Below are 12,633 nucleotides of genomic sequence, written 5' to 3' on the forward strand. Positions count from 1 at the left end.
AGACACCCGAAAATCAGCCGTCTGTCTTTCTCCCTCTACTGAGGGAGATCGCGAGTGACCGGCAGACATCGGAGCCACCGGTCACATGCGCGGGGATGGCAGGGAACAAGCGGGGAACAAGCGGGGGCGGGAGCAGTATACACCTGAGACCTTGTAACACTAATGAGTCACATGAGGAGGGAAAATGGCTAATAGGGCCTATATATATATATATATATATATATATATATATATATATATATATATATATATATATATATATATATATATATATATATATATATATATATATATATATAGTGCTTGCCTGTGTGTCTGGATAGCTAGAGGAACAGCAGATGGCGCTGTTGTAGCATTTTTAAATTTATATAAAACAGAACAGCAGGAGGCACTTTTGCAGCTTTGTACGGTTATATATCAAGTAGAACAGTAGAGGGCGATGTTGTAGCATTTAATTATTGTAATGTTATAGATCAACACAGCCAAATACTGTCCATGATATACAGTATATTTTTTTTATTTGCAATAACAGTTACATTTTCAGGACACCCCTTCTTCTTCTCAGCCCAAGCTGTACTAATACACACTTACCCTAACATAAGAGCAGAGGGTGCTGCTGTAGCATTGAATTATTGTAAGGCTATATATAAAACCAAGCTGCATCGGCCACTCTTGCAACTTTGTTCTATTTGAGGGTATATATAAAGAACACTGAAGAGGGAACCATGAATGCCAACATGTACTGTGACATACTGAAGCAGAGCATGATCCCCTCCCTTCAGAGACTGGGGGGCAGGGCAATATTCCAACATAACGACCCCAAACACCTCCAAGACGACCACTGCCTTGCTAAAGAAGCTGAGGGTAAAGGTGATGGACTGGCCAAGCGTCTCCAGACCTAAACCCTATTGAGCATCTGTGGGGCATCCTCAAACGGAAGGTGGAGGAGGGGAAGGTCTCTAACATCCACCAGCTCTGTGATGTCATCATGGAGGAGGGGAAGAGGACTCCAGTGACAACCTGTGAAGCTCTGGTGAACTCCATGTTCAAGAGGGTTAAGGCAGTGCTGGAAAATAATGGCGGCCACACAAAATATTCACACTTTGGGCCCAATTTGGAGATTGTCACTTAGGGGTGTACTGACTTTTGTTGCCAGCGGTTTAGACATTAATGGCTGTGTGTTGAGTTATTTTGAGGGGACAGTAAATTTACACTGTTATACAAGCTGTACACTCACTACTTTACATTGTAGCAAAGTCTCATTTCTTCAGTGTTGTCACATGAAAAGAGTGAGGGTGTACTTACTTTTGTCAGATACTGTCTGATTTGCCTGATGAATAATTGAAATAAACCTCTTGTATATTCCGTACCTGCCACAATACTTGTCGTTCCGTTTGGCCAGTCTTGTGATTCAGGCTGGGCAGGTGACCCCCCGCTAGTCATCTCCTACAGCTCTGCACCTTCCCGTTGTCTCCTTCCTGCCTCCAGCCAAGGACTAGGTCATTGGTGAAGTCCCTCCTCCCACCAGTTCCTCAACAGCACCCAACATAGCTCCCAGTACCTGAAACATGTTAGGAAGCTGTGTAAAGTGCTGTAGTATGACTGGCTCATAGAACCCTCCCACTGTCAGCCTGATTTCCTAGTTCTCAATACTAAATAATATTTTCTATTACCGGCAGAGCTCCATTTTATGATTCTTTTATCTGATTGGTTGCTGCCAGATGCTGGCTATTACCATTATTATATGAAGTCAGGGAAATCGGCCAATAAATCTTTTTTTTTGTTGTTTTTTGGGGTTTTTTTTTGTTTTTTTTTTTGCAACTTTACAATTTTTTAGCTCAAAAACCGCAGATAAGATAAAAAAAAAAGATCAAATATTACTGCTTTTATTGAAAGATTGCTGAATTCAGTAACTGTTGCCCCGCCCCCTGCGCTCCGGGCGCTACTCCTTCAAGATGTCCCTGATGACTGAGGCCAAAGAACACGAGAAAGACATGAATTCCTCGAAGGTCACCCTTCTGTCGTTCTTTCTGTCCATCTTACTGATCACTCCCTTTATGATCTCATCCTTCTTGGCGCTCGTCTGTAAGACAGAATTAGGACAACATTTTTTATTTTTTTTTATTTTTAGGAAATCTCCCTGCAGTAGTTTGTGTCTCTGCCCCTCCCACAATGGGGAGATTTCCTGCAGTAGTTTGTGTCTCTGCCCCTCCCACAATGGGGAGATTTCCTGCAGTAGTTTGTATCTCTGCCCCTCCCACAATGGGGAGATTTCCTGCAGTAGTTTGTGTCTCTGCCCCTCCCACAATGGAGGGATTTCCTGCAGTAGTTTGTGTCTCTGCCCCTCCCACAATGGAGGGATTTCCTGCAGTAGTTTGTGTCTCTGCCCCTCCCACAATGGGGAAATTTCCCTGCAGTAGTTTGTGTCTCTGCCCCTCCCACAATAGGGAGATTTCCTGCAGTAGTTTGTGTCTCTGCCCCTCCCACAATGGGGAGATTTCCCTGCAGTAGTTTGTGTCTCTGCCCCTCCAACAATAGGGAGATTTCCTGCAGTAGTTTGTGTCTCTGCCCCTCCCACAATGGAGGGATTTCCATGCAGTAGTTTGTGTCTCTGCCCCTCCCACAATGGAGGGATTTCCTGCAGTAGTTTGTGTCTCTGCCCCTCCCACAATGGTGAGATTCCCTACAGTAGTTTGTGTCTCTGCCCCTCCCACAATAGGGAGATTTCCTGCAGTAGTTTGTGTCTCTGCCCCTCCCACAATGGGGAGATTTCCCTGCAGTAATTTGTGTCTCTACCCCTCCCACAATGGGGAGATTTCCTGCAGTAGTTTGTGTCTCTGCCCCTCCCACAATGGTGAGATTTCCTCCAGTAGTTTGTGTCTCTGCCCCTCCCACAATGGTGAGATTCCCTGCAGTAATTTGTGTCTCTGCCCCTCCCATAATGGGGAGATTTCCTGCAGTAGTTTGTGTCTCTGCCCCTCCCACAATGGGGAGATTTCCTGCAGTAGTTTGTGTCTCTACCCCTCCCACAATGGGGAGATTTCCTGCAGTAGTTTGTGTCTCTGCCCCTCCCACAATGGTGAGATTCCCTGCAGTAATTTGTCTCTACCCCTCCCACAATGGGGAGATTTCCTGCAGTAGTTTGTGTCTCTGCCCCTCCCACAATGGGGAGATTTCCTGCAGTAGTTTGTGTCTCTGCACCTCCCACAATGGTGAGATTTCCTGCAGTAATTTGTGTCTCTGCCCCTCCCATAATGGGGAGATTTCCTGCAGTAGTTTGTGTCTCTACCCCTCCCACAATGGGGAGATTTCCTGCAGTAGTTTGTGTCTCTGCCCCTCCCACAATGGTGAGATTTCCTGCAGTAGTTTGTGTCTCTGCCCCTCCCACAATGGTGAGATTTCCCTGCAGTAATTTGTCTCTACCCCTCCCACAATGGGGAGATTTCCTGCAGTAGTTTGTGTCTCTGCCCCTCCCACAATGGGGAGATTCCCTGCAGTAATTTGTGTCTCTGCCCCTCCCACAATGGGGGGATTTCCCTGCAGTAGTTTGTGTCTCTGCCCCTCCCACAATGGGGAGATTCCCTGCAGTAATTTGTGTCTCTGCCCCTCCCACAATGGGGAGATTCCCTGCAGTAATTTGTGTCTCTACCCCTCCCACAATGGGGAGATTTCCTGCATTCACTTACACAGAGTGTGGGGAATTCTGCGGTGGCCAGGTCATACAGCTTGTCAGTGCACAATGTTTTCTTGTCTCCGCCACTCTTACAGTTGTAACCTTCAAATTTTAGGATCATCAGAGCCATGATTTCCTCCACGGTCAGATTATTGTCCTGGAGAGAGAAGACAGATTATAAATCCACCCACCGAGACCACCGAGACCACCTACCCCTCTGACAGTGAGGCCTGGGGTCAGAGTGGGGCTCATTACAACCAAACAAGCCTGAGAGAGATTACTGGGGGATCACTGGGAGCGCGGGATTACTGGGAGAGGGAGAGAGGGATTACTGGGAGAGGGAGAGAGGGATTACTGGGAGTGGGAGATTACTTGGAAAGGGAGATTACTGTGAGAGAGGGATTACTAGGAGCGAGGGATTACTAGGAGAGGGAGATTACTGGGAGAGAGGGATTACATGGCAAGAGGGAATACTGGGAGCGAGGGATTACTGGGAGCGAGGGATTACTGGGAGCGAGGGATTACTGGGAGCGAGGGATTACTGGGAGCGAGGGATTACTGGGAGCGAGGGATTACTGGGAGTGAGGGATTACTGGGAGCGAGGGAATACTGGGAGAGAGGGATTACATGGCAAGAGGGAATACTGGGAAAGCGGGATTACTGGGAGAGTGGGATCTTTGGGAGAATGGGAGATTACTGGGAGCGAGGGATTACTGGGAGCAAGGGAATACTGGAAGAGGAAGATTACTGGGAAAGCGGGATTACTGGGAGAGTGGGATCATTGGGAGAGTGGGAGAGTACTGGGAGATTACTGGGAGCAAGGGATTACATGGTGAGAGAGATTTATGGGAGAGCAGGATTACAGGGAGAGTGGGATCAATGGGAGAGCTGGAGATTACTGGGAGAGAGGGATTATTGGGAGAGGGAGATTACTGGGAGAGAGGGATTATTGGGAGAGAGAGATTACTGGGAGAGGGAGATTACTGGGAGAGGGGGATTACTGGGAGAGGGAGATTACTGGGAGAGAGGGATTATTGGGAGAGAGGGATTATTGGGAGAGGGAGATTACTGGGAGAGAGGGATTATTGGGAGAGAGAGATTACTGGGAGAGGGAGATTACTGGGAGAGGGGGATTATTGGGAGAGAGAGATTACTGGGAGAGGGAGATTACTGGGAGAGGGGGATTATTGGGAGAGGGAGATTACTGGGAGAGAGGGATTATTGGGAGAGGGAGATTACTGGGAGAGAGGGATTATTGGGAGAGAGAGATTACTGGGAGAGGGAGATTACTGGGAGAGGGGGATTATTGGGAGAGGGAGATTACTGGGAGAGAGGGATTATTGGGAGAGGGAGATTACTGGGAGAGGGGGATTATTGGGAGAGAGAGATTACTGGGAGAGGGAGATTACTGGGAGTGAGGGATTATTGGGAGAGGGGGATTATTGGGAGAGAGAGATTACTGGGAGAGAGGGATTATTGGGAGAGGGAGATTACTGGGAGAGGGGGATTATTGGGAGAGAGAGATTACTGGGAGAGGGAGATTACTGGGAGTGAGGGATTATTGGGAGAGGGGGATTATTGGGAGAGAGAGATTACTGGGAGAGGGAGATTACTGGGAGTGAGGGATTTCTGGGAGCCAAAGACTATTGGGAGCCAAAGATTATTGGGAGAGTGGGATTATTGGGAGATGGAGATTACTCCCAACTATAATTATTACTTACTATTTTTATTATTATATTATTAATCTTTATAATTGTAAATAAAAATAATGGCTTGTATCGGGATATCGGAGTCATTGTAGATCTCCTGCCCCCCCCCCCAGTGAAAGTTGATGGCGCTCCCCGATCCCGCTACCAGCCAGACTCCTCTTCATCGGTTTTAATTTTCGGCTCGCTGGTAACATAAAACACAAAGGTAATGGAGCTTCCTCAAATCCTGCTGAGCCCTGGCACAAAGTCTGGGGTGTGGGAGGTGCTTTTTGGATACAATGTCAGGGGAGGGACTTGTCGATACAATGTCTAGGGGAGGGGCTTGTCAGATATAAAGTCTGGGGGAGGAGCTTGTGGGATACAAAGTTTGGGGAATGGGCTTGTGGGATACAAAGTCTGGGGTGGGGACTTGTTGGATACAAAGTCTGAGGGAGGGGCTTGTTGGATACAAAGTCTGGGGGAGGGTCTTGTTGGATACTGCGTGCTGTATAGCCGAATTGAGGGGGGGTGACACCACTATATGCCGCTCTGCACCCCCGGTGTCACCTCTACAGTCTCCTCATTAGACTTGGACTCCTGTAAGCAGCACACACACCCCATTGCCTGTCACTGCCCCCAGTGCCTGAAACATGTTAGCTTGTCAGCATTATGGATTGGTTTTGGGGATATCAAGCTGCTCTATTGACTTCACACCGGGATCCTCCTGTGAGATCTTCATCTGATCCCCCGGGGTGACCCTATAAAAAGCGATATTTGTTCAGCCAATCACAGGTCACTGAGATCAGGCTAGCATATGATGAGCTCTGATTGGCTGCCTTAGGTGCATTCTTACTAAATAAAGATTTCAATATTCAAAGTTCTACGGTGGATGTGTGCGTGTTCTGTACACCGACCAATCATCATTCATTTCTCTATTGTGTACTATAGGACTCCGCAGGGGCGGGGATGGGGGAGGGGACAAATGAACATAGAGGGGGCGGAGATCTCTGTAAATGGATTTTGTTACATCTGTAATCTGCATCTGTGCAAAATGATACTTTGTATTATTATCATTGTTATTACTACTGCATTCTTTATCACTATTATTATAATTTATTATTGTATTCTGTTTAATATTATTATTGTATTAATACTATTATTACTATTATTGTAGTTTTTGTATCAATATTATCATAGTATAATTATTATTATCATCAATTTTATCATTATAATAATTATTATTATTGTCATTAATATTTATCATTATTTTGATTATTGTCATTTTATATTTATAATTATTTGTATTATTGATATTATTATTATTTCTATTATATTTTTATTATCATTAATATTATTATTAATAATAAAAATATTATTATTATCATCATTATTATTTGTTATTATTCATAAGTATTTATATTATTATATTATTATCATTATTATTTATCATTATGTTTATTATCATTATTTTTTTTATTATTTATTAATATTTTTATTATTATTACCATTATTTTTATTATCATTATTTTTATAATATTATTAATATTTGTTTATATTATTATTAATATTTTATTTTTATTATCATTTTTTTTATTTGTTAATATTTTTATTATTAATGTCATTATTTTTATTATTATTTTTTTATATTATTATTATTTTATTTTTATTACCATTAGTTTTTTTATTTATTAATATTTTTATTATTAATATCATTATTTTTATTATCATTATTTTTTCTAATATTAATATTAATATTTGTTTATATTATTATTATTTTAATTTTATTTTTATTATCATTATTTAATTTTATTGTTAATCTCTATATTATAATATTATTTTTATTGTTATAGTAATAGTAATTATAATAAAAAATGATTAATAATGAAAATATTATAATATAGATATTAACAATAAAAAAAATAATAATGATATTATATTTTATTATCTTTATTATTATTATTATTATTATTTTTATTGTTAATATCTATATTATAATATTTTCATTAATATTATGATTATTATTATCATCATCATTTGCAATATTAATAATAATAATATTAATAATAATAAGAAATAATAATGAAAATAATATAATATAGATATTAACAATACAAATAATTAAATAATATTGATAATAAAACTAATATAATAATAATAATAATACAAAATTATAATAATATTATTTCTAATTATTTTGATTATTATTATTATTAGCTCGGCTGGCTGCGTAGGAGAAAATGGCATCTTCTGGGTGTAATAATAATGGCGTCATGTGAATGTAAACTTTGTGTACCTGTTAATGTCTGACATGCCGGGGAGGCAAAGTAGACACACCGGGGCAAAAATAGAGGACAGGGATTGGCCAAGTGTCTAAACGGAGCACAAGAGGTGGGGGATATTTGCCGAACCCACCACTACCACCAGGGATGGCGCATGTAGTGTCAACCTTTCATTCTATTTCATCAATCGGTGGAAAATGTCATCACAATGGGGCGATTGATCGCTTGGATCAGGAATATCTGTCCAATGGCCATTGTGCCTTCGAGGGCAATCAGTGCCCAGCTTCTCCGCTCTGCTCGTGTCCCCCCCCCCCCCCCCAACTGTCTGAGACAGCTGACCTCCATTTTGCCCACTAGTGACCCTGACCTATTGAGAACGTAACCTGAAACATCTGATGACCTCTCCAAAGGAAACCCATAGGGAGAGCCCTGCACCAAGTTGGTCATGAGCGTTGGCACTGCTACCACCCCAACACAGAGCAGATCCTCCAACCTCAGGGGTTGTCTGAGACAACTGATCCTCATTTTTCCCACCTGTGCAGGTGACCTTGACCTATCAAGATCAGAACCCGAACCATCTTATGACCCCACAAGAGGAAACCCAAAGGAGAGGAGAGCCCCGTACCAAGCTGGTCATGAGCATTGGCACTGCTACCACCCCAACACAGACCAGATCCTCCCATCCTCAGGGGGTGTCTGAAAACTGATCCCCATTTTTCCCACCTGTGCAGGTGACCCTGACCTATCAAGATCAGAACCCGAACCATCCTATGACCCCACAAGAGGAAACCCAAAGGAGAGGAGAGCCCCGTACCAAGCTGGTCATGAGCATTGGCACTGCTACCACCCCAACACAGACCAGATCCTCCCATCCTGAGGGGGTGTCTGACAACTGATCCCCATTTTTCCCACCTGTGCAGGTGACCCTGACCTATCAAGATCAGAACCCGAACCATCCTATGACCCCACAAGAGGAAACCCAAAGGAGAGGAGAGCCCCGTACCAAGCTGGCCATGAGCTACCACCCCCACACAGAACAAACAGGGAGCAGTGGAGTCTCACTTACCATGTTTTCAATGTTGTCAGACTACGACGGACAAAAGGGAGAATTCAGCCGGTGTGGTACCTGTTACAATTTGATGCCCAATATATACCCAGACAGGACAGCGCCACACCCAGGAGGGAGCCACCTGATGAGGGATGAGCCAAGGATTTGGGGCGGAGGTATCACCCTTCCTTCTCTTCCACTCCTTGGCTCCCCTCCCTTCACAAACTCTCCGAAATGAGGAATTAGTAAAACTATTCCGGATGTGGTCCCTTTAGGGGAGAATTTGAGGGTAATGTTGAGTTCTCGGGGTTCTCCTCCATGCAGGGTTGGGGGTTCTGGGGGTAGTTCGGCTGAAAAGGAGAGGAATGGTTTTCAGTCGGCATCTGGCTGAGAGAGATTGAGCCGGGTGAGCTGAGCTTAGGACCGAGCCACCCTGGAACCCCTGAAGCCAATGGGAAACCCCAAAACCCCAGTGGGGACCAGTATGGTGGTGCTGCACCTTTGACTTGTTCTGCGATATCAGAGTTTTGGACTATCTCGTGTTTTCTGATGCTGAAGATGAGCCGTTTTTTTTTCTGTTTGCCTGTTTACCTGGAATAAAAAGTGACTGTTTGCCTTTACCAACGTGCGTGTCTGATGATCGCAAGCTCCACGGGTGACACCGTCTATTAACCCCTTTCCTGCTCCATCCAAAAAAAAGTTCTGCCTATAGATACGCTCTGAAGGTACGGCCATTGTTTATTAAAGTTTCAGCCCAGACACGTCCCTGAATCTCTGCCATGGGGCCCCTGTATTGGCAGCACCTGATGTGAGGGTCCAGGGCCGCCTTTAGAAATTTTGGGGCTCCTTACACAGCTTTAGGCCTGGGCCTGACCACCAACATTCCCCAGGGCCGTCCCACCGAATCCGCCCACTGGCCTTCCCTCCAAGTCCTTCAGTGCACCCACTTTTATTTTAACAGTCTTGCAACTTAATGTATAAATGTATAAAGTGTATTCCAGGTCATCTGTGCTTGCAAGTCCAAATATTCAGCAGCCCAATCCAACAGAGAGGCATTCCCATATATTCAGCAAAGAGACAGCCCAATCCAGCAGAGGGTCATCCCCAAATATTCAGCAAAGAGACAGCCCAATCCAGCAGAGAGACATCCCTATATATATTCAGAAAACAGACAGCCCAATCCAGAGGAGAAAAATCCCCATATATTCAGCAAAGAGACAGACCAATCTAGCAGAGATACATCCCAATCCAGCAGAGAGGCATTCCCATATATTCAGCAAAGAGACAGCCCAATCCAGCAGAGGGACATTCCCATACATTCAGCAAAGAGACAGCCCAATCCAGCAGAGGGACATTCCCATACATTCAGCAAAGAGACAGCCCAATCCAGCAGAGGGACATTCCCATACATTCAGCAAAGAGACAGCCCAATCCAACAGAGGGACATTCCCATATATTCAGCAAAGAGACAGACCAATCCAGCAGAGGGACATTCCCAGATATTCAGCAAAGAGACAGACCAATCCAGCAGAGGGACATTCCCATACATTCAGCAAAGAGACAGCCCAATCCAGCAGAGGGACATCCCCATATATCCAGCAAAGAGACAGCCCAATCCAGCAGAGGGACATTTCCATATATTCAATAAAAAAAAAAACTGCCCAATGCAGCAAAGAGACATCCCCATATATTCAGCAAAGAGACAGCCCAATCCAGCAGAGGGACATTCCCATACATTCAGCAAAGAGGAAGCCCAATCCAGCAGAGGGGCATTCCCATACATTTAGCAAAGAGACAGCCCAATCCCGCAGAGGGACATTCCCATATATTCAGCAAAGAGACATATCCGCATATTCAGCAAAGAGACAGCCCAATACAGCAGAGAGGCATCCCCATATATTCAGCAAAGAAACAGCCCAATCCAGCAGAGAGGCATCCCCATATATTCAGCAAAGAGACAGCCCAATCCAGCAGAGGGACATCCCCATATATTCAGCAAAGAGACATCATCACATATTCAGCAAAGAGATAGGCCAATCTAGCAAAGAGACAGCCCAATCCAGCAAAGAGACATCCCCATATATTCACCAAAGAGACAGGTTAATCTAGAAAAGAGACATCCCCATATATTCAGCAAAGAAATGGCCAACTGCCTCAAAGAGACAACCCCATATATTTAGCAAGAGACATCTTCATATATTCAGCAAAGAAATGGGCGAATCTAGCAAAGAGACAGCCCAATCCAGCAAAGAGACAGCCCAATCCAGCAAAAAAACATCCCCTTATATTCAGTAAAGAGACAGGCCAATCTAGTAAAGAGACGTTTTCATATATTGAGCAAAGAGACAGCCCAATCCATCAAAGAGACATCCCAGTTCATCAAAGAGACGGTCCAGTCTATCAAAGAGACATCCCCATATATTTAGCAAAGAGACATCTCCACATATTCCTCTGAAATACCGACTATTATTCTTGGTGACTTCAACGTCCCTGTCAATGTTAACAGCCCAGCTACAACTCAACTCCTCAACTTAACCTCATCTTTTAACCTAACCCAATGGGCACACTTCCACTCGCTCCAATGGTAATACCCTCCACCTCGTATTCTCCCATCTCTGCACTCCTGGCAAAAGACATCCCAGTCCAGCAAGGAGAAGGCCCAGTCCAGCAAAGAGATATCCCCATATATTCAGCAAAGAGACGGCCCAATCCAGCATGGAGACATCCCCATATATTCAGCAAAGAGACAGCCCAATCCAGCATGGAGACATCCCTATATATATTCAGCAAAGAGACGGCCCAATCCAGCATGGAGACATCCCCATATATTCAGCAAAGAGACGGCCCAATCCAGCATGGAGACATCCCCATATATTCAGCAAAGAGACGGCCCAATCCAGCAAAGAGACATCCCCATATAGCAGTTGTTAAAAGATGGCACATTCAACACACACAGGCAGATCCTGCTAGTGGTCGCCTCCACGCCTTTCAGATGGAAGACCCCCCCCCCCTCCCTGCACACACAGCCATCCCAGCCAGAGGATTTCCCCAGAAGGGACAGAGAGGAGGCTCTGGACACTGCAAACTGCAGGCTGTAGCAATTTAAAAAAATAAAAACTTTCCTCAGCCAAGCGGACTGTTGGGGTTCTAGTGTAGCAGTCTCCTGTGCCAGACAAGCACATTACAGCCCCGACCTCTTCTATATCAATACGGCGGGCAGGTCTCCTTTCTGCCTCCGTCCATCTCCCTTACTTCCCTGCTAACTTGGATGTACCAATGTAAGGCTTTATCTAAATTAGAACAGCAGAGGGCGATGTTGTACCTTTTGTACCAATGTAAGGCTCTAGATAAAGTAGAACAGCAGAGGGCGATGTTGTAGCTTTGTACCAATCTAAGGCTTTGTATAAGGAAGAACAGTAGAGGGCGATATTGTAGCTTTGTACCAATGTAATGTTTTATATAAATTAGAACAGTAGAGGGCGATGTTGTAGCTTTGTACCAATCTAAGGCTTTATATAAAGTAGAACAGCAGAGGGCGATGTTGTACCTTTTGTTCCAATGTAAGGCTTTATATAAAGTAGAACAGCAGAGGCCAATGTTGTAGCTTTGTTCCAATGTAAGGCTTTATATAAAGAAGAACAGCAGAGGGCGATGTTGTAGCTTTGTACCAATGTAAGGCTTTATATAAAGTAGAACAGCAGAGGGCGATGTTGTAGCTTTGTACCAATGTAAGGCTTTATATAAAGTAGAACAGCAGAGGGCGATGTTGTAGCTTTGTACCAATGTAAGGCTTTATATAAAGTAGAACAGCAGAGGGCGATGTTGTAGCTTTGTACCAATGTAAGGCTTTATATAAAGTAGAACAGCAGAGGGCGATGTTGTAGCTTTGTACCAATGTAAGGCTTTATATAAAGTAGAACAGTAGAAGGCGATGTTGTAGCTTTG

The 12,633-nt window shown here is 44.0% G+C and overlaps 1 protein-coding gene across 1 annotated transcript; it reads right to left on the bottom strand.

The window, feature by feature from the left end:
• Positions 1-1,894: 1,894 nt before the first annotated feature.
• LOC309569058 (protein S100-A6-like) lies at positions 1,895-8,858 on the bottom strand. Its single transcript, XM_082274820.1, has 3 exons — positions 8,707-8,858; positions 3,687-3,830; positions 1,895-2,083 (listed from the first exon to the last, which is right to left on the bottom strand). Exons 1-3 carry the CDS (start codon positions 8,707-8,709, stop codon positions 1,943-1,945), a joined length of 288 nt encoding a protein of 95 aa, XP_082130946.1. The 5' UTR covers positions 8,710-8,858; the 3' UTR covers positions 1,895-1,942.
• Between the last annotated feature and the right edge of the window lie 3,775 nt (positions 8,859-12,633).

The sequence above is a fragment of the Pelophylax lessonae genome (assembly GCF_965119305.1).
Source record: "Pelophylax lessonae genome assembly, chromosome: 13".
NCBI lineage: Eukaryota > Metazoa > Chordata > Amphibia > Anura > Ranidae > Pelophylax > Pelophylax lessonae.

Coding starts and splice junctions, on each gene's coding strand:
- LOC309569058 (XM_082274820.1), bottom strand. Junction 2,084..3,686: donor CAGAATTCCCCACACTCTGT/GTAAGTGAATGC, acceptor TCTGTCTTACAG/ACGAGCGCCAAGAAGGATGA.